This window comes from Eimeria necatrix, genomic scaffold, assembly GCF_000499385.1.
Source record: "Eimeria necatrix Houghton genomic scaffold, Enh_scaff7, whole genome shotgun sequence".
In the NCBI taxonomy this organism is placed as follows: domain Eukaryota; phylum Apicomplexa; class Conoidasida; order Eucoccidiorida; family Eimeriidae; genus Eimeria; species Eimeria necatrix.
The window spans coordinates 174685-195808 of NW_013654529.1; the positions used below are offsets into that span (position 1 = coordinate 174685).

Below are 21124 nucleotides of genomic sequence, written 5' to 3' on the forward strand. Positions count from 1 at the left end.
TCGAGTGCCCTATGAACTGTTAGCATACTGCAAGCAAAGTGCAGGGCGGCTTTTTCGCCGGTGAAAATAAAACTCACATTTCTGCCCTACAGTGCGAAAGGGCTTTTTCTACAACCAAGCAAAATGAAGAGTGGTCAGAGACATAGTGTGCCGATAATCGAGATGTGTAAATTGCCTCATAGGCCAAACCATCAAAAGCGGCTGGTGGAGGCCTCGGGGACAAGGAAGTCATACAAGGTAAATTCGAGTGGAGTGATTTCGCGAGTGTTCATGTCGGGCATTTTGAGTATCCAACTAGTTTCGATTAAGTACTGAATAGCATAGCATATACTGGTGCCTAGGGCGCTTTATAACCGTTTTACGAGCTCAGCTGTTAATTTGTACATAATATGGCGTGCCTCTACGAGTTTCTGAGAGCCAAGAGGGGGAATATCGGGGAGAAAAGAGGACAAGAAGAGTTCAGATGAAGAATGGGAATTTTGGAGTGGAAAGGTAAAGATATTGTCGACAAGACAAAATCAGGCGACTACAAGAAGATTGAGATGGATGCAGAAGACGTGCAGAGAGCATAGAAGATGAGAAGGAAGCAACGAAACTTCCCCTGCTTCTTCTTCTGCTGAATTCAAATGAAAGTGGACCGGGAGAAGGCATTTCTTTCCCCAGGAGTGTATTCCTACCGATAGAGTGCCATCGTTACCTTATTTATTTATTTGCCGATTTATCGTCTGCATTTTTATGCATTCCTAGATGTCTGGTTACTTGTCTATGCATCTGCCCTTCTACATGCCTGTTCCGCGCACTGGTGTAATATTTGCATGAATCTGTCGCGGTTGGTTCTATGCTTCCTTCCCTTTATTTCTCTCCTGCTGAGTGCCGTTGCCCCTCTTCGTTCCCACCCAAGAAGGCTTGTTGCCAACCACGTATGACCCAGGAAGTATAAATCCGGAAGTATCCGTGGATATGGTACTCTGTGCACTGCGTAGATAGTTGGGAAGGGCGTAAAACGAGCCTTGTAACACCCTCAAAACACAAGTCTCCGTAGATGTGCTCGAAAAGATCTACTTAATCGTTAAAATGTGTTAAATTGTTAAAATGGTATCAAATACGTGGAATGAGTAGGGATGTTTCGCAAAACAGGGAAGGATTGGTCGCTCAAACTGTGATGGCAACGAGTGGTAGTGACCCTTCGGGAACCTCTCCCCAACCCTGCGCGCCCTTCTCCTTGCCTGTTTGCCGTCTTGGTCGATTCCTGCTCCCTGTTAAACAAATAATATGAGCATGAAAAAGCGGGCAATGCCGACGCAACCAAGTAGTCGTGGGAATGAGCAAAATGCGGACCGAGCCACAAAGGGTTGGTGGGTGGTGACGGTCCAGCCATTCCAGCGCCTGCAGAGAGGCCCCCAAGGGGCCCCCATACGAAAATGCGTAAACTAATACAAAGGCACTTCTTAATTTTTTGTTTTTAATACACTACTGGGGATGCGAGTGGACACAACGGCCATCCCCAGGATCTGGAGAGTCACTTAAGGGCCCAGGGGTCTAAGGATTCGGGTGTAGTTCAGAGTTTACATACCAGATTTTATGGTGGCGGGCCTCCATGGCCCTTGGGGGCAATTTGTTCTGAAAAAAGGCTCACAAGAGACCCTGACCACCCCCAGCTTGCCAGATGCAACAGTACGTGAAAGTGACACGAAACCAATTCCACACTCACCGCAGCTTTGGAAAAGGGGGATCTAAGGGAGACTGAATGGCACTAGCAGTGCCAGTTTGCCATCATTGCCGTTGCTGCTGCTGCTGCTGCGTTTCAGTGGCTCCCTCCCGGGTGTGGGGCCCACAGGACAGCGGGGAGAGACGCCGGAAGGGCTGGCACTGCAGCTGCGGCCGCCGCTGCGCTGCTTGTGTCTCTGGCGGCTATCTGCGTGCGCTACAGCCTTCTGGAGAGACTCTGGCTGCTGCTGCGCATGCAGCGACGGCACCTGTTTCAGCAGCAGCAGCAGCAGCAGCAGCAAGGCCATGGCAACGTGCCAGGCGGACTTTGACTCCCCCACCCGTGTCGGAGTGTATGCATGCGTCGGAGGCCCACAGGCGCTGTAGCAGCACAGATGCCCTAAGGAAAGTGCAGCAGAGGGAGCAGGTGCCGGTGCTGCAGCAGCAGCAGCTGCACGCAGGGCATCTCATTTTTTCCACTTTCGCTGCTACCCAAGCTGCTGCCGCTGCTGATGCCTCCACTCCTCAGCAGCATCGGCAGCAGCAGCAGCAGCAGCAGAAGTTGCCGGGCACGGCGGGAACGAGCCAGTGGAAAACTTCAGCACCATGTCAACAGGTAGACAGACTGCTGCTGTCGCTGCCGCTGCTGCTGCTGCCGCGACAACCCCTCTTCTCTCTTTTCTAAAAAATCCAAATCCATCACATTGCTGCTTTTTGCTGCTGGTGCTGCGTGGCTGCCGCTGCTGTGCTGCAGTGCGCGCAGCTGCGCAGCGAGTTAGCTTTTTTCCAGCAGCAAACCGGTTTGCTGCGCGTTGAGCTACACAAGGCTGAGCGGGAAATTCAGGGAAAAAGGAATGAATTGAGGGAGAGAGACGCACAAATTCAAGTGCTTCAGGTACATCCAACGAGAGCCTTGGTGCAGCAGCTGCAGCACTGTTTCCAGCACTATTTGCTGCGGCAGCAGCGAAGCTTTTGCAGCACTAGGCGCTGCTGCTGCGACTATGGGTGCAGCACCGAGGAAAGCAGTAGAATGAATAGTCTTCCTTTACGAGCTCCGTGCTCTTGGTGCTGCCGGCGCTGCTGCTGCTGCTCCTTCAGGCCCAAGTCAAAACTCTGACATCCCAGCTGAATTGGCTTGCTGCTGCTGCTGCCGCTCGGCAGCCAGGCTATACAGCAGCTACGCCAGGCGCATTCACACCAACTGGGGATCATGCAGCAACAAGCAGTGCAACAGCTGCAGATGCAGCAGCAGCAGCAGCTGGAAAGTGCTTGGATCCGTGAGCCTTGCTGCGATTTGTGCACAGTTGAAATATCGGGGTTGAGGGCTTCTTAGTTTGGGGCACGGGAAAGTGAGGCCTCAGGAGCTAACAAGTCAGGGATTCAGAACTATGCATACAATGTTCAGAGCCCACAGCTTGCGCATCAGCAGATATTTTGTAAATTTCTCTTTCAGGGAAAGCCAGAGTAGTGGCTGGAAGGACTCAGTCACCAAGCGAGATGCATGGCGAGATGGCTCTGCTTGCTCAGAAGGAACTGCAGCACCTTCGACGTCAGGCTTGCTGCTCCTGCACCCGCTGCGGATGCTTTACTGAAGCTTTTGCTGCTGCTGCTTTGCGGCTCTTTTCCAGTTGAAGAGTTCCGTGCTGCTGCTGGCGCCTGTGGTGCTGCTGGCGGCGATGGTGCCTGTGATGCGTTTGCTGCCACTGATGCTGCTAATCCTGCTGCTGCTGCTTATGCTGATCTGGGCGTAGCTGTAGGATGCGTGCAACTTTGTGAATCTCAGGACAGCAACATCGCTTCAGCAAACCGGTGCTGAATCCCAGGGCCAGTCTAATTGTCGCAGCAGCAGCCGCAGCAGCAGTAGCAGCAGCTGGATGCAGCAAGATGAACAGAATCTGGCTGCTTCAGCAGCAACCGCAGCAGTAACAGCGGGAAGCAGCTCACTAAATACTGAGCGGCTGCAGCTCAAGGCTGCCAGAGAAAGTTATGAAAGGGAACAAAAGGAACTGCTGCGGCTTCGGCAGCAGCTGCAGCAGAAGGCAGCGGAAATGCAACCGCTCCTAAGGTTCAGACGACGTGCTTCCCGCAAGATCCGCCAGCTAGCCGCAGAGCTGCAGCAACAGCAGCAGCATTCAGCAGCAAAGGAGCAGCAGCTCCTGCATAAGGCACAAGAGGCTGTGCTGCTGCGCGGAGCCTTGCGGAGGTAAGCACGTCACCGGGCCAAAATCAAAAAGCGCGTTCGGGATGCTGCTGCTCCTGATGCTGCTGCTGCGAATATTTGCAGCTGGAGGAGCTGCTGCGCGTTTTAATTGTGTTGTGCGATTACCTGCATGCAGCAAACGGCAGGATCTGCTGCGCTGCTGCGGCAGTGACGAGTCGCTGCAGCATTTGCAGCAACAGTTGCTGCAATGGGTTGATGACGCAGCAGCAAGCGCAGCAGCCCGCGCGCGTGAAGCACGGAAAGGGCATGTCACACGCATTGCCGCTCAGCAGCGGTTGCTGCTGCTCTCTCTCTCGGGAAGCAGCAGCGGCACCAGCAGCAGCAAACGCCGTCGACTTCTGCGGGAATCTTACCTTGCGTCAAGCGGTTCTGCTGCTTCTGCATTTGGGTGAGCTTCAGAGTCGACTACAGCAGAAGGAGTACCAAAAATGACAGCTTTTTTTTGGTCGGCTCAACGGCGTAGCTTCACGCAGGTGCTGCTGCTGCTGTTGCTGCTGCAGGAAAGACGCGCTGTCGCCCAAGGAGCTGCACAAACAGCTCGCAGTTGTTCGCCTAATCAGTCGACGCCGCGCGCACCGATTGAAGGCAGTTGAAGGGGAGAGACTGCTGCTGCAGGAGCGCGTGCATTCCTTAGAACAGCAGCTGCAGCAGCAGCAGCAAACTCGCTTTGATGGAGCTACGACGGTATGCGGGACTCAACTTTTTCTGTCTGCTTGCTGCAGTGGCTATGCTGTCGATACAGATGCTTCAAAAGTTGCTGCCTTCACACCGGCAACTAATAATGACTGCAACGAGTAATGAATCATCTGGCTTGCTGCTGCTGCTGCTGCTGTAGGCTGCGCACGCGCAGGATCGCACAGCCACAGAAGGTCAGGGCTCTTGGCAGTCTACTCCAGACGCTGCAGCAGCGCAGCGGCAGCAGCAGATCACGGAAAATGCAGGCAAGAGCGCTAATTTCGTTGAACACCCGCTGCCGCAGCCACCAGCAGCAGAGCTAGAGGCGCAGCTGGAAACGATGAGGGAGACGCACAACCTGCTGCTTTCTCGGACGGAAACTGTCATGAGGCATCTTAATGAGATTACCCGCCAGTATACGCTGCTGCAGCAGCAGCACGAAGATTTGTTGCAGCAGCATGAAGAATTGCAGCAGCAGCACGAGGAGCTCCAGCAGCGGCAGCAGCAGCAGCAACAACGGCAACAGGAGCAGCAGCCCCAAGTTATAGTCACTCCACAAGGGGAGCTTCAGCAACGCGAGAATGCTGCACGGCATAGGCTCGAGTTGCTGCAGCAACAGGCAGAAGCTCTGCATCAGGAAGTCCTACGACGGCAGCAGCAGCTGGAGAAGCAGCAGCTTCAACAACGGCTGGAGCAACAGCGACAGCACCAGCAGCAAGCCCCGCAGCATGTGCACAAACTGCTGCAGCACGATGAAGCAGCTGAACGTGAGGCTGTAACATCAGCAAATGAGGAAGCAGCAGTGCTTCAGCAGAGGAGACAGGAGCTGCTGCTGCAGGAACAGCAACTGGTGGCGCGTGAGGCTGCAGCGCAGCAGCAGCAAACTGAACTCCAGCAGCAACGCATGCAGCTGCAGCAGCAGCAGGCACAGCTGCAGCAACAGGAGCGCGAGTTGCAAAGGCAGCAAGCGTTGCTGCGGGAGCAGCAGAAGCAGCAGCTGGAACAGAAGGAGCAGCTGCAGCTGCAGCAGCTCCAACTCGAAGAGCACAGGCAGCTGTTGCAAAAGCAGGAGTTCGAACTGCAGCAGGAGCAACAGGAACGGCAGCTTGCTGCTGCGAAGGATCAAGACTTAATGCAGCAGCAGCAGCAAATTGACGACCAGAATACGCAGCTGCAGCATCTGGAGTTGCAGCTGGAAGAGCTGAAACAGCTGGTGCAGCAACAGCAACAGCTACTGCACCAACAAGAGGAGCAGCTTCAGCTACAAGAGCAGCAGCTGCAACAGCAAGAGCATCAGCTGCAGCAACAGGAACAGGAGCTCCTTCAGCGGGACTCAGAATTACAGCAGCAAGAGCGACAGAGCGAAGAGATAGAGCAGCTGCGACAGCAGGCGCAGCAGCAGGAGCAGCAGCTGCAGCAGCAAGAGCAGCAGCTGCAGCATCAACAGAAGCAACTGCAGCAGCAAGAGAAGCAGGTGCAGCTGCTGAAGCATCAGCTGCAGGACCATGACCGGCTAGTGCAATTGCAAGAGCAGCACAAACAGCCGCCGGGGAATTCCCAGCAGCTGCTGCCAGGAAACAACTCAGAAGCAACAGCTTTGTTGCAGCAGCTGCAGCAAGACAATATGCAGTTGCAAGGCGACATAAGGTTACTCCAGCAACAACTAGAGGCTAGCGCTGCAGCACAGCAGCTGTTGCTGGGCAAGGCAGAGCAGCAGCAGCAGCTGCTGCTTACAGCAGCGGAGGAGAAGTCAGAGCTGCAGCGGCGAGCTGAAGCCTTCAAAAAGGAGGCCGCAGCAGCAGCAGCCACAGAAGACGCACTGCGCAGCAAGTGCGAAGAGCTATCAATCCGGTTGAGAGACGCCGAGGAAAATTCTGCAGCAGCAGCAGAAGGGGAGCAACAGCTGCAGCGGGAAGTGCAACAAATGCAGCAAGACCTGGCGGCGCTCACTGAGAGGCTAGCAACTACAGAGAGGCAACAACTGCAGCAGCTGCAGCACCAGCTGCAGCAGCAGGGTGAAACTGCAGACGGTGCGCCAGCCAGTAACCAGGTCAGCCGCATACAGCAAATCGTGGAGTTGCAGCAATTGCAGTTGCAACAGAAGCAGCAGCAGCTGCAGGAACAGCAGCTGCTAATAGAGGAGCTCCAAGCCAAACAGAAGGACACAGAAAACGAACTTGAACGATGCAGCAGGGAAAACGAGCAACAGCAGCAGTTGCTGCTGCAGCAGCTGGAACAAGAGAGACAACAAGCTGTTGCAGCAGCGGCTCGATACGCGCAACTGCAACAGGAGTACACGCACAAAACTCTAGATCTCGAACGGTCTCTGTCGAAGGAAGCTGCGCTGCTCCAGCAGCAGCGGGAAACGCAAGCGGAGCTACTGCAGCAGCAAAAGGAACAGCTACAGCAGCAAGCGGAAGACTTGCGCCATGCACTTCAGATGCAGCAGATAACGAGCAAGTCGCTTCAGGATCAGTTGCAGCAGCAGCAGCAAGGAGCCGATGAGGCTCGAGCTGCGGCAAAAAAGCTCGAGGAGATCTGTGTACAGCTGAGGGAGCAGCTGCAGCAGCAAACGGCGGAGTTCGAGCAGCTGCAGCAGCAGCACAGCAATTTGCTTCTACAGCAACAACAGCAAGCTTGCGAGGTGGAGCAGCTACAGCAGAAACACACTGACTTGCTGCAGCAACACTCGTTGCTGCAGCAGCAATTGCGTCAGTCCGCCAGTGAGCTTTCCAGCCTGCAGTCTCTAGCTGAGACTCTGCAGCAGCGCCCTACGCTGTCTCTTCAGCAGCAGCACTTAGAGGCAGCAGAACTCCAGCAGCAAGTAACAGCAACAGCTGATGCTGCCAAACTTCGACAGGAGCATCTGGGGCAAAACGACGCAGCAGCAGAGGAGCAGCAGCAACGGGAGGAGGACCAGATATCTCTGGAAAGGCAGCTACAGAACTTGCAGCAGCTGCACCAGGATTTACAGGAAGCATTCGCCGCTGCCCAGCAGCAGCAGCAGCAGCTGCAGCAACTGTACGAACGCCAGTCTGTAGAGCTTGTTCGCGCAGTGCAACGAGCAGGGCGTGCGGAGGCGGAGCGGCGGCTGCTGCAGCAGCAGCTGGAGGCAAGGCAGAAGCACGGCAGCAGCGCACAGCAGCTGCAGCAGGAGGCACATGAGAATCAACTACGGGCTCTCAAGCAGGACCTCCGGAACAGCCAGGCAGAAGCTGCAGATATTGCTGAGAAACTGGCTGCAACGGAGCAGCGACTGCAGGAGGTGCAGCAGCAGCTGCAGCAGCAGGCAGCAAGCGAGAGGGCCGCAGCAGCGCAGCAGCTACAGCGCAAGACAGAGCTTTTACAGGCAGAACAGCAGCAGAAAGAGCAGCTGCAGCAGCAAGTCGCAGCAGCACAGCTTGAAAACCAGCAGCTGCAGCTGCTTCTGCAGCAGGAGTGCAGTCGCTCAAGTGAGTTAATGCAGCAGAATGCTGCAGCTGGGGACTTGAGGGCTGAACTGTCTGCTGAGGCGGCGAGTCTGAGAGAGCAACTGCAGCAGCAGCAGCTGTTGCAGCAACAACACCAAAAGGAACAGGAAGCTGTACTGCAGCAGTTGCAGCAGCTACAGCAGCAAGCTGCTGCTGAGGGAGAGGAAACGCAGAGGCGCCACGCGGAGCAGCAACAGATCCTGCAAGAATCCCTCCAGAAGGCGCAGCAAGCTGAAGCCGAAAGTCGTGCTGCGCTGCAGCAGGAGGTGCTCCGGCTGCAGGAGCAGCAGCAGCAGCTGCTGCTGCAGCAGCGGCAGCATGCGGAGGAGAGAGAGCAGCGGCAGCAGACGCGTGAACAGGAGCTCCTGCAGAAGCTAGCAGGACAGCAGCAGCAGCAGGAGCTACTCGAGCAAGACCTGCAGCACTTGCGGCAAACCAACGAGCAGCTGGTGCAGGAGCTGCAGAATTCCGAAACAAAATGCGGAGAATTTGCTGCGCTGCTGCAGGAAGCAGAAGAACGATACCACTTGCTGGCGAACGAAGCAGAAAGGCAGTACACAGAGCTGCAGCAGCAAGCTGCAGAGCTCCGCATGCGTTTGGACGCTTCCCTGCATGCAGCTGCAGCAGCAAAGGACGAGCACAAGCAGCAGCAACTCCTTGCTGACCAGCTTCGCAAACGCGTAGATCAGCAGCAACAGCAGCAGCAAGAGGTAGCTGAAGCACATGCGCGCAACACTGAGCAGCAGCAACAGCAGCACGAGCAGAAACTGCAGCAACAGCAGCAGCAACACGAACAGCAGCTTCAAGAGTGGCAGAAGCAGGCAGAAGATCAGGCAAAACAGCAGCAGAAGCAGATTGAGGAGATGATGCAACAACAAGAGCAGCTGGCCAAGTCTCTAGCAGAGACACGGGAACGTAGCAGCAAGGAGCAGCAGCAACTGCTGCACCTGCAACATGAAAATCGGCAGCTGCAGCAGAAATTAGATGAAGCTGTTGCCACTCTTGAGAAACGCAGAGCTGATTTGGCGAAGCAGGAGGAAGAGCAGCAAAAGCTCATTGCTCAGTTGAAACAGCAGCAGACACTAGCAGTGCAGCAGACATCCTTGCTAGAGGAGCACCAGCAGCAGGAAGTGCTGCTGCTGCAACGGCTACAGCAACAAAACGAGTTAAACCAGCAGCAAACAGAACAACAGAAGGAAGCTGAGGTGTCAATTGGGGAGTACCGGCGACAGGCGCAACTGCTACAGCAGCAGCTGCAGCAGCAACAGCAGCTAACGCAACAGCAGCAGAAGCAGATCCAACAGCAACAGCAGCAGCTCCAACAGATGCAAGCACAACTAAAGCAGCGTTCAAAAAGTTTAGAAGAGGTACAGCAGCAACTAAAATCGCAGCAGCTGCAGCTAGAGCAGCAGCAGGAACATATCAAGCTGCAGCAGCTTCAGCTGGAGGAACAAAGGCGGGCTGCCGAGCAGCATCAGCAGGAAGCAGCGGAAAAGGAGCAACAGCAACAAAAATTGCTGCTGCAGAGCCGCAGTGAATACCAGCGCGTCTGTGCTGCCGAGATGGAGGCCAGACAGCAACTGCAGCAGCAGCAACAGCAGCACGCTGCAGAGGCCGAGCAGCAGCTGGAACAGGAGCAGTTAGCACAGCAGCAGCGCCTGCTGCTTGAAAACCGGCTGCAGAAGATGGCAGCAACTGCAGCAGAGCAGAGCGACGAAATACAAAGGCTTTTACTCTCTCAGTCCCGCGCAGCAGCAGATGTAAAACAGATGCAGGACCAGCGGCAGCAGCTGCAGCAGCAGCTGCAGCAGCTCCGGGAGGAGCAGCAGCAGCAGGAGAAGCAAGCTGCAGCGTCCCTAGCTGCCACGGAGGCCGAGCTTACTGCAACAAAGCAACAGCTGACATTGAACAAAGAAGCGCAGCAGCTACAACAGCAGCAGCTAGAAGAACTTCAGCAGCTGCTGCGGGACACGCAACAGGGCCTTGCTGCTGCCCAGACTGAAGTGGCGGCTTCTAAGCAGAGAGAAGAGAGTGCAGACAGGCAGCAACAGCAGCAGCAGGCGTTCCTGCAGCAGATGCAGCAGCAGCTCGATAGGCAGCGGCAGCTAGCCAACTCCAGATATGAAGAGAACCTGTCGCTGCAGAAGCAGCTGCAGCAACAGAGGGCAGCAGCAGCAAAGGAGCTACAGCAACAGCAGACAGACGCCGAACAGCGACACGCGCAGCAAGTGCAGCAGCTACAGCGGCAAATGCAGCAGCAGGCCCAACAACACGAAAAGCAAGATAGTCAGCTGCAAAATCAGTTGAAGGAGCTTCAGCAGCAACACGCGAAGCTGCAGCGAGACCAGCAGCAGCAGCAGCGTGCTCTGGAGGCCAAGGAAAAATCGCTGCAGCAGCAGGTGCAGCAGCTGCAGGAACAGCTGCAGCAGCAACAACGCCACGCCGCAGACATCGCCAGTCAAGCAGAAAAGGCTGCAGCGACAGCAGCAACACAAGCAGCGGAGCTGCAGCGACTGCAACAGGCTTATAAGGAAGCCCTCGAGGAGGTCGATCACCTGCAGCAGCAAACAGGACAATTGGAGCAGCAATTGCAGCTCGCAGAGCAGCAACAGCTGCTGTTGCAGCAGCAGCAGGAAGAGGAGCAGCGAACCATGGCTGAAGCCCTCGATTTGCACCGCCAGTCAGCAGCAAATGCAGAACAGCGGAGAGACGAGCTGTATGCTCAGCTGCAACAACTGAGGCAGCAACAGCAGCAGCAGCAAACTGAGCTACGGACCCTGGCAGCAGAAAAGCAAGAGCTGCTGCAGCAGGTAGAAGAAGCAACAAAGGCTCAAGATAATCTAAGCACACAGCTGTCGGCAGCACAGGCAGCAACAGATTTGCTGCAGGAACAAAACAAGCGATTGGATGAACAGCTTCAACAGCTTCCGGCCTTGCAAGAGGCGGCGCAGCAACGGCAGATGCTGCAGCAGCAGCACCAGCAGTGGCTGACGCAGCAGCGGCAGCAGCAGCAACAGCTGAGAGCAGAAAAAGACAGACTGGAGCAAGACCAGCGGGCCTTAAAGAGACAGATGCGGCTCCAGGAGCAGCAAATCGCCTCGCTGCAGCAGCAAATGCAGGCAGCTGATGCTGCAGCAGCAGCGAGGGAGGAACAGCAGCAGCAGCAATGCGATTCGCAGCAGTTACAGCTAGAGGACCTTGAGAGGCAGCAACAACAGCAACAGCAGCAGCTGCAGCAGTGTAAAGCTCAGCTTGAAGAGGTGCAACTGGCAGCAAGAGAAAAGGACAAGCAAATCCAGGCACTCACAGAGGAACGAGACCAGCTGCAGCAGGAACTGGAACAGCAGCAGCTGCAGAGACACCAGCAGGAGCTAAGTGAAGCCCGCGAGCAGCTGGCAGAGGCAGCTGAGGCGGAGCAGCAGCTACAAGACCTGCGGCGGGCAGCAGCTGCTGCAGAACAGCAGCTAGCCAGAGTTACAAGGCAGCGTGATTCCCTCGAGGCAGCGAAGCAGCAACTGCAGCAGCAGCTGCAGGCGCACGTAGGGAGGCTCGAGCTGCAACTAAAGGAACAGCAGCAGCAGCAACAACAGTTGAAGCTAGAGTTAGAGCAGAAGGAACAGCAGTGCGAAGACATGGAAAATCGCCTGCAGCAGGAGCAGCAGCAATGGAGACAGCAGCAGAACAGCTGGGAAGAGACGCAGCAGCGGCTACAGCAGCAACTGCAGCTCGCTGCTGCTGATCGCGAGAGGCTTCAGCAGGAGAAGGAGCTGCTAGAGGCGGAAGGACAGAGGGCTGAAGGCGCAGCGCTGGAGCAGTCCAGAATGCTCGAGAAGCAGCAGCAGCAGCAGCTGCTTCAGCAGCAGCAGCAGCTTAGTGAGTTGCAGCACCAAATTCGCATGCAGCAAATGCAGCAGCAGCAGCAGCAGCGTGAAGTCGCCTATTGGAGTGGCCGAGCGGAGACAGCCGAGCAGCAGCTAGCGGCGAAACGGCAACAGATGTCTGAGCTGCAGCAACAACTGCAGCAGCAGCGACAACAGCACCAAGCGCTGCTGCTGCAGCAGAATACAGAGAGGCAGCAGCTCGCCGAAGAGCTTACTCAAAGTCGCCTGCAACTAGACGCAGAGGCTGTGGCGCAGCAACAACTGATGCTGCAGCAGCAGCAAGCAGCAGCAGCAAAGGAAGAGATCGCACTTCTCGAGGATCGCCTGACAGCTGAGACCTCGCGTGCTGCTTCTCTTGCTGCTGAAGCTGAAAATGCTCATCAGTTGCTGCTGCAGCAGCAGCAAGAGACGGCTCGAGTGTCAGCACGCCTTGCAGCAGTCGAATCAAAATATGGTGCTTTGGCGGCGTTCCAGCAGCAGCAACAGAGGCAATTCCAGGAGCAGCAGCAGAGGCTCCTTCAGCAGCAGCAGCAGCGGCAGTCGCCAGAGGCAGGAGCACCTGTTGCTGCTTCTTTGCAGGCGGAAGTGGATGGGCTGCGATCTCTGTTGCATGCGGCGCAGCAGAGCAACGCTGAAACGCTGCAGCAGCAGCAACAGTTGCTGCAGCAACAGCGTGAAGATGCAGCGAAGCTAAACGAAGCTCTATTTCAGCTGCAGCAGCAGCAGACACTTGCGCAGAGAGAGCAACAAAAGGCGCAACGGTTGCAGCAGCAGCTCGAGCAGCAGCAGCAAGACATGCAACGGCTACAACAGATCACCACTGAGCTTGAAGCATACACGCGGGATCTCTTGTTACAGCAACAGCAGCACCAACTCCAGCAGCAGCAGCAGCAGCAGCAACCGGCAATTTCCATCAGTCAACAGGGGGCGGTCGAGAGCGACCTTGCTGTTCTCTCTGGCACGGTCAGGGAACTGCTGCGGCGGATGGAGCAGCAGCAGCAAATGCTGCAGCAACAGAACTTGTTACTCGAGGAGTCGCGCATGCAGCAGCAGCAAATGCAGGAGTCGCGCCTGCAGGTGCAGCAACAGCAGCAGAGGAACCTGAACGACAGCATCGCAGCAGCACCGGTGTCCGCTATTGACACGTTTTTGCAGCGGCGCTGTAGAGAGCAGCAGCAGCAGATCCTGCTGTTGCAGCAGCAGCTTCAGCATGCTGAAGAGGAGGTTGCATTCATACGGCAGCAGCAGCAGCAGCAGATCCTAAACACCAGCGCTTTCGGGGAGCAACAGCAGCAGCAGGTGCTGCTGTTGCAGCAGCTGCAGACGGAAGCAGCAAATCTGCGTAGGCAACTGGGACGCGAGCAGCAGGCAAAAGCAGCAGAAGCTGCAGAAGCAGCAGGGCTGCGGGAGCAGTTGCTAGCGCTGCGACGCCGGCAGCAGCAGCAGCAAACCACAGCGCTGGAGCAGCAAGAAGCTCTTGCTGCAGCCGCGATTCGGGAGCGCCAGACTGAGCTTTTGCTGCAGCAGGAGCAGCAGCAGCGACAGCAGCTGGAATTGCTGCTGCGTAACATAGAGAGCAACAGCGAGGCCGATAAGTTGACGCTGCAGCAGCAGGTGCGGCTGCTCGAAGGACGCTGTCAGGTGCTGCAACAGGAAGCTACGCTGCGGCAGCAAGAGGCTGCTGCTGCTCAGCAGCAACAGCAGGCGCTTGCGCAATACAAGGACGAGGCGGAGGAAGCTGCGCGGCGCATGCAACAGCTGCAGCGGGAGCTGCAGGCGGCGCAGCTGGAGCAGCAGCTCCTGCAGCAGCGGGTGACTGCGGCAGAAGCGTCCCGAGACGCGGCGTTGGAGCAGCAAACCGCTGCTGCTGCAGAAGCGCAAATGAAACAGCAGCAACTGGAACAAGATGCGCAACAGCAACAACAGGAGCAGCAGCAGCAACTTACATCACTGCATTTGGCGTTGCAGTCTGCACAGCACTCTCTGGAACGAGCTAATGACTCTGTTGCCGCACTGCAGCAGAGGGAAGCCGCTTTGCTGCAGCAGCTGCAGCAGCAACAGCAGCAGCTCACTTCTGATGGGCTAGCGTTTTCCCAGCAACGGCGGCAGCAGCAACAGCAGCAACAGCTGGCAAGATTGCAAGAGCTCCTCCAGCAGTCAAATGAAGCAAAAAGCAAGCAGATGGAGACCTTGCTGCAGCAGCAGCAAGAGCTCTTGGAACTTCGGCAGCAACTCCGGGCGTCTGAGCAACGACAAGAGCTGCTGGCAGCAAACGAGGAGCGACTGGTTGCAACATGCAATGCTGCTTTTGCACAGCAGAAGGAGCAGCAGCAGCAGCTGCAGCAGCTACAGCAGACCTGCTCGCAGCTGCAGCAACAAATTAGCGACTCAGAAAGAGAGGAGCCCCTGGCAGCAAATCAGAGGGCAGCATTGCAGCAGGAAGTGTCAGTGCTGCGGGAGTCGCTGCGGCAGCTACAGCAGCAGCTGCATGCCAGTGAGCTGCAGAGAGGGTCCGTGTTGCGGCTCTTGGAGCGCCAGCAGCAGGAACAGCAGCAGCAGCAGCAGCAGCCCAGCCCGGTTTTGCTGCAGCAACGCTGCAACGAGTACCGCATGCAACTCCAGGCTGCGGAGCAGCAACTGCAGCGGGCATGGCAGGAGAGCAACGAACTGAGGCAGCAGCTGCAGCAGCAGCAAGATGCTGCAGTACAGCAGCAAGTGCTTCACCAGTCCCGCCATGCGCAGCGTAAGGAGCAGCAGCTGCTGCAGCAACAGCTTCTCCAGCAGCTTAGGGAAGAAACGGAAGCGCTTCGCCTGCGCCTACGGGAGATCGAGGCTCAGCATGACCAGCAGCAGCTGTCCCTCGCTGCAGCAGAGCAGCAGAAGGACCTTCTGCAGGGTCGCGTGCTGCGGCAGGAGCTAGATCTAGAGCAGCAGCAGCAGCAGCTGCAGCAAGCCGAACTCCTCGTACGGCAGCACCAAGATGCGAAGGAGTTGGCAGAAACAGAGTATGAAGGGCTGCGCTCCCGGTGCACCGCCCTCCAACAGGAGTTGCAACAACAGCAGCAGGAGCTGCAGCAGCAGCAACAAGAGCTGCAGCAAACGCGAGAAGAGGCCGCAGCGGCAAAAGCACGCTGTGAGCTGCTAGAGGAGGAACTGTCTTCTGCTGAGCGGTTTAGCAGTGAGAGCAGCAGCGCGCTGAAGCAGCAGCTGGAGCAGCAGGGAAGCTTGCTGCAGCAGCAGCGGGAAGCCGCACTAGAGCTGCAGCAGCGGTGTCTGGAGCTGCAGCAGCAGCTGCAGCGGAAAACGGAAGAGGACCAACGCCGCAGAGAAGCGTTGCAGCAGCTCCAGCAGCAGCAGCAGGAGCAGCAGCGGCTGCTGCGGCAAACGCAACTGGGCGCAGGCCAAGAGCTGCAGCATCAGCAAAGAGCAACAGCTCGACTGGAGCAGAAACTAGAGCAGCAGCAGCAGCTTCTGCGGCAGGCGCAGCAGAAGGAGGGTGCTGTAGCAGCAGAATTGGCTGAGGTGCAGCAACTGCTGCAGCAAGCATTGGAAAGGGAGCAGCAGCAACAGCAGAAACAGCAGCAGCAAGAAGAGCAAATTGAGCAGCTACAGGCAGAACTGCTGCAAAGGCACCAGGAAGTCGTAGCAGCACAAGGCCGGGCGAAGCAGCTTAGCGAGAAACTGGCAGCAGAGCAACAGCAGATAGCAGCAAAGGAGCAGCATCAGCAGCAGCTGCTGCACCAGCAACAGCTGCAGCAGCAGCAGCAGCAGCAGGAGCTGCAAAAGCTGGAGCTGCTTCAACAGCAGCATGCGAGGACGCAGGAGGAACTTTCTACTGCACTGGAAGCCCTACATGCGACCCAGCATCGGGAGTTACAGCAGCAGCAGCTGCTGCAGCAGCTGCAGCAGCAGCTGGAGACGGTCGATGTGTCTGAAAAGGACCTGGAGCACTCGCGTGACCAGTGGTCCACTCGCTGTGCTACACTGACAAGCCAGCTGCAGGAAGCGGCTGCTGAGCTGCAGCAAGCGCGTGCAGATGCCGCAGAAGCGCAGAAAAAGCTGCAGCAGCTCCAGCAGCAACATGAAAGAATGATCCAACTGCAGCAGCAAGCGACCGAGACAGAGCAGCAGCACGTTCTGCGTCTTACGGAAGAGCAGCAGCGGCTGCAAACTGCCCTCGATGGAGCGTACGATGAGCTGCTGCAGCAGCAGCAACGCTGCAAGGAACTGGAGATACTGCTGCAACGAGCGGAGAAGAATCAAAAGGAGGTGCAGCAGCAACAAATGCAGCGCGCTGAGGAAGCAAAGCAGCTGCTGCAGCAGCTGCGAGAGGCAGAGGCGCAGCTACAGGAGGAGCAGCAGAAGAGTAGGGAGGCGCAGCAGAAGCAGCAACAGCTCGAGAGGAGCCTCGAAAGAGCTGCCGATGAGGAACAGCTATTTCGCAGCATGCAGCAGCAGCAACAGCGCGAGCAAGAAGCCCTAGCAGAGCAGCAGCAGCAGCAAGTGCTGCAGCTGCAGCAGCAACTAGCTGCTGCGAGAGCAACCGTGCAGCAGATCAGGCAAAGTCAACTGGAGGACCGCCGGAAGGCGCAGCAGCAGCAGCAGCATATTGCTGCGCTGCAACGTAGTTTGCAGAAGGCAGAAGAAGCTCGGGAGCAGCAGCACGAGCGGGTGCGCGGTTGGCAGCAGGAGCAGCAACGCTTGCTGTCTCAGGTGCAGGAACTGCAGCAGCAGCTGCAGCACGAGAAGGGTGCGCGGCGACAGCAGCAGCAAGAGCTGGCTGCGCTGCAGGGTGCAGCGAGCTCAAGCGAGAAGGAGAAAGATGCTGCGCTGCAGCAAGCGAAGAAAGAGCAGCAGCAATTAACTGACATGTTGCAGCAGCTGAAACAGGAAGCAACGGACCGCATGCAGCAGCTGCAGGAGGTGACACAGGAACGCACTCTGCTGCAGCATGCAGCAGCTGACTTGGAGTCACAGCTAGCTCAGCAGCTAGCCGAGACGGAGCAGCTGCAGCGCCGAGCTGCAGCGCAGCAGCAGGAGATGAGTGCCTTGCAGGCCAAGTTGCGGCAGCAGCAGCAAACAGCAGCATCGCTGCAGCATTTGCAGCAGCAGCACGAAACGACTGTTCAGGACCTCCGCGAAGCTCAGCAAGAGCTGAAGCAGCAAAAGCAGCTGCTGCAGCTCCAGGAGAGGCAGCTGCAGCAGTACCAGCAGCAGCAGCAACAACAACAAAGGCAACTGCAGCAGCAGCATGGGTCGCTGCAGAAGCAGCTGCGTGCAGCAGAGAACTTACTCGCTGACAGTGCACAAGACTCAACAGCAGTTCGCGAGCAGCTGCAGCAAACACAGGAGCAGCTGCAGCAGTTGCGTCGAAAGCAGCAAGAGCAGGAGCGGCAGCACCAGCAGGAGCTGCTGCAGCTGCAGCAGCAACACAAAGATATGCAGCAGCAGCACAGCCGCGCCCTACAAGAGAATGCAGCACTGCGGAGAGAGCACGAGCGTTTGCAGCAGCAGTTAGATTCTGAGAAGCAGAGAGTATCTCTGCTGCTGCAGCAGTTGCAGCAGCAGCAACAGAAGCTGCTGCAGAGCAGCAAGGGCGATGCTGCTGCTCTAGAGTTGCAGCAGTTGAGGCAGGAAACACAGGAGTTGCAGCTGCAGCAACTGGCAGCAAATGGGAAGATCCGTTCGCTGCAGCAGCAGCTGCAGCAACGTGGCATTGAGCTCTCTGATACGCTGCAGCAGCTAAAGCAGCAGGCACAAGAAACAGAGCAGCAATTACTTGCTGTGGGGGAGCTTACTGTGCAGCTGCAGCAGGCGCAGGAACAACAGGAATTGCTGCAGCAGCAACTGCAGCAAGAGCAGCAGCAGTCTCAAGATATGCGTCGGCGCTTGCTTCAGCAAGCTGCAGCTGAGAACGAGACGCAGCAGCAACTCTTGTCGGTAGAGCAGCAGCAGCAGTTGCAGCAGCAGCTGCAAGCAGCAGAGGAGCGCATACAGCAGCTGGAGCAGCAGCTGCAGCAGCAGAAGGAGCAGCACGCAGCGGTGCTTGAGGGAACCTTAGAGGGCAGAGCACTGCAGCAGCAGCTGCAGCAGCTAGCAGAAAAAGCAGCACAACACAGAACAGAAGCGCTGCAGCTGCAGCAGGAGCTGCAAATGCAGGCAGAGCGCATGCGAAAACTCAACAGCGAGAAGCAACTGCTGCTGCTGCAGAAGGAAACGGCAGAGGTGCAGCAGCAGCAGCAGCAGCAGCAGCAGCACAGATGCACACGGGCATACGCATGTAAAGAACCGGAAGCAGAATGGCATGAAGGGACTCTTGCCCTTTGCTGCATATGCTGTAACGGATGAGGGTTTAGGGTTTAGGGTTTGTGAATTGGTGTGCTTATGCGCAGGCATCAGCAGCTGCAGCAGTGCGAGAGGCTCGTGATGCTGCAGCTCTGCAGCAGAAGGTGCAGGAACTGACAGCAGCGCAGCAGCTGCAGCAGCAGCAGCAGCAGGAGCTGCAAAAGGACATTGACTGCTACCGTGTGCTGTCCAGGCAGCTGAGGGCGGAAGCAGCAGCAATGGCCAAAAGAGCAGCAATCATGGACTGGGAGCAGCAGCAGCAGCTGCTGCTGCAGCTGCAGCAACCCGGGGAGGCTCACCGCAACTCCAAACAGAAGCTGCGTTATGTTGACATTCTCCATTCTCAGGTTAGAGACTTAAAGGATTTAAAGGATTTGATTTATATTTTTCTTCTTCGTTTTTCTGCTCCTTTGCTTTGCCTGTTTCTCTTTTTCAATTTGCATTTCTTCTATTTGCTGCTTCTGTTCCGCGCCGCCTCGCCAGCCCCTCCAACAATTTGTCTGAGGCAGCATTTAGACTTCTTTTTGTTTTTGTTTTTGTTTTCGGCTGTCTGCGTGTACAGCTGGTGCACTTGGGGTGTACGTACAGCTGGGGTGCAAAGGGACTTCCTGCTGCCTGTGTTTGGGGTGTATGGACAGCTGCAGCGCGAACGCCAAAGAAGTCTTTCTTTAGAAAAGGAAGTGCAGCAGCTGCGCATACACCTGAGCACTTTGGCCCCGCTGCGGCGGCTGCTGCCTTCGCTTTCCAAGCCTTCTTTTCTGCCTCTTTCTCAGCCTGAGGCGGCCCAAAAGGGTAATTTATTTCAAGTTTTCGCATTTAATGAGTTTATTTGTATTAAAAGGATATTTAATTGTCCATTTTTCCCAAAATTCTGCACTTTCTTTGTTCTCTTTGCAAGAATTGGCCTCCTGGCTGCCTGCGCTGCTCCTCCTAGCTTTCGTCCTTCTTCTCTGTGCCTCGGGTGTTTGTCTTTTTGAATTTGTTTCTCTTCTTTGTTTATTTTATTCTTTTTATTTTTTATTTTCGTCTGTTTTATCTTTTTTGTTTATTCTTTTTCCCTTTTTATTTTCATCTTTGTCTCCCTCTCCAGTCACTTTGTCTTCATCAACTGCCATTCCGACTGCTGCCAGCACGTGCTGTTTGTTCGCTGCTGCTGCTGCTGCTGCTGCTGCCCGTGCTGCTTCTGCTTGCTGCTGCTACGGGTGCGTCTGCTTGCTGCTGCTAGCTTGCTGCTGCTACGGGTGCTGCTGCCTGCTGCGGCTGCGGCTCTTGCTGCTGTGGTTGCAGGTGCTGCAGCAGAAAGTGTTTCCATTTCTTTGGGCTTTTCGATGCTGCTTGGGGGGCCCCGCCGTCGCGTTTCCACTTCTTCCTTTTTGCTGCTGCAGCACAGCTATGCCTTCATAATGCAGCAGCTGCTTTCTCTCGTCGGTTTAATTCAAGATGCATGCGGAGACAAAATCACATTTAAAGTGCTCGACCTGCTGCCTCGTAGGCGCTTGCTGCTGCTGCTGCTGCTGCTGCTGCTGCTGCTGCTGCTGCTGCTAGTGCTTTCAGCTGCTTCTCCAGTCATATCGCTGCAGCAACAGCTGCTGCTGCAGCTGAGCTGCTGCTTGCTGCTGCTGCATCTACAATGTGTGGAAGTAAACTTACAGGCAAATGCAGAAATGAAATAAAGGACACAGGCAACCAAGCAAGAAGCAAGAGAGATTTAAAAGTTACAGAAGTTGACAGATTTATTTAATGTCTTTTTAATTTTATTTGTTTATTTATTTATTTTGTTTATGGACTCAGATGCTGCAGCAGCTCTTTTTAACCCCCAGCCACCGTCCCCCAAGGCAGCTGTACAGACAGCCCAACGAGCTGCTGCTAAGGACGGGCCCCTCACCATGAGCCAGCTGCTGCCCATCTCTTCCCAAGCGGAAGCAGCAGATGCAGCAGCAGCAGCAGCAGCAGCAGCAGCGTTCCCGCCCAGAGAGGAGGTGGTGGAGGCTGTGGCTGCGTTGAAGGCGCTGCTGCGGCAGCAGCTGCTGCTGCAGCCGCAGCTCCAGCAAAAGCAGCAGCAGCAGCAGCCAGTGTCGCTGCTGCAGCAGCGAGCCACGAGGCGCAGCAGGGGCCTATCGCCCCGCGTCTCTCGCTGCTCTTTATCCCTCACTCCTTCAGCTTCTTTGTCCCCCAGAAGCAGCGCAGCACCAGACCTGTCTTTGGTCCTTAGTACGCAGCAGCAGCAGCAGCAGCAGCAGCAGCAACGGGAACAACAACGGCAGCAGCAGCAGCTGCAGCAGCTGGAGCTGCAGCAGCTGCCGCCGCAGTTGGGAGAGCTGGGTGTAGTGAACAAGGGCTCTGGACGCTTCGAGCGCCCACACAGCAGTGTCAGTGCTGCGGGAACTGCAGCAGCAGCAACAGTTGCTGCTGCTGCTGCTGCTGCTGCTGCTGCAACGGCAGGCAGCAACTACGGCAGCGCCACCGAAGGCGACACCTCGTGTCTTTCTGAGGTGTCTGTAGAGTCTCTCGAAGATGCAGAGGCTTAGAGCTTTTCAGTTGCCAAGTGATTTCTTGTTTTTCAGTTTTTCGGTCTGCACTTTAGTGCTGCTAATTGACTTATCTTTCGAAATACTTTTGAAAAGTTTACTATTTAAAAAGTAAAATAGATTTGAATAGGCTTTGCATGAATTCAGAATACTTTGTACCCCACGAGCTGTTCACCCTCTGCGCATGAGGGGTGGTGGTGTCCAGACAGCAGAAGTGAGTGGAGGAAGTAACTTTTAAAAATTAATTTACTTTTTAAAAATTTAAATTCATGCAGAAGTGTCATTTGACATTTTAAA

General features: G+C 56.0%; 1 protein-coding gene across 1 annotated transcript; it reads left to right on the forward strand.

The window, feature by feature from the left end:
• Positions 1-2062: 2062 nt before the first annotated feature.
• ENH_00076950 (hypothetical protein, conserved) lies at positions 2063-20827 on the forward strand (the record flags this gene model as incomplete). Its single annotated transcript, XM_013582624.1, has 12 exons — positions 2063-2323; positions 2471-2602; positions 2806-2984; positions 3161-3256; positions 3491-3910; positions 4044-4316; positions 4429-4612; positions 4764-18179; positions 18347-18646; positions 18938-19091; positions 19587-19787; positions 20091-20827. The coding sequence occupies 12 exons, from the start codon at positions 2063-2065 to the stop codon at positions 20825-20827; spliced, it is 16353 nt and encodes a 5450-aa protein (XP_013438078.1).
• Positions 20828-21124: the final 297 nt, after the last annotated feature.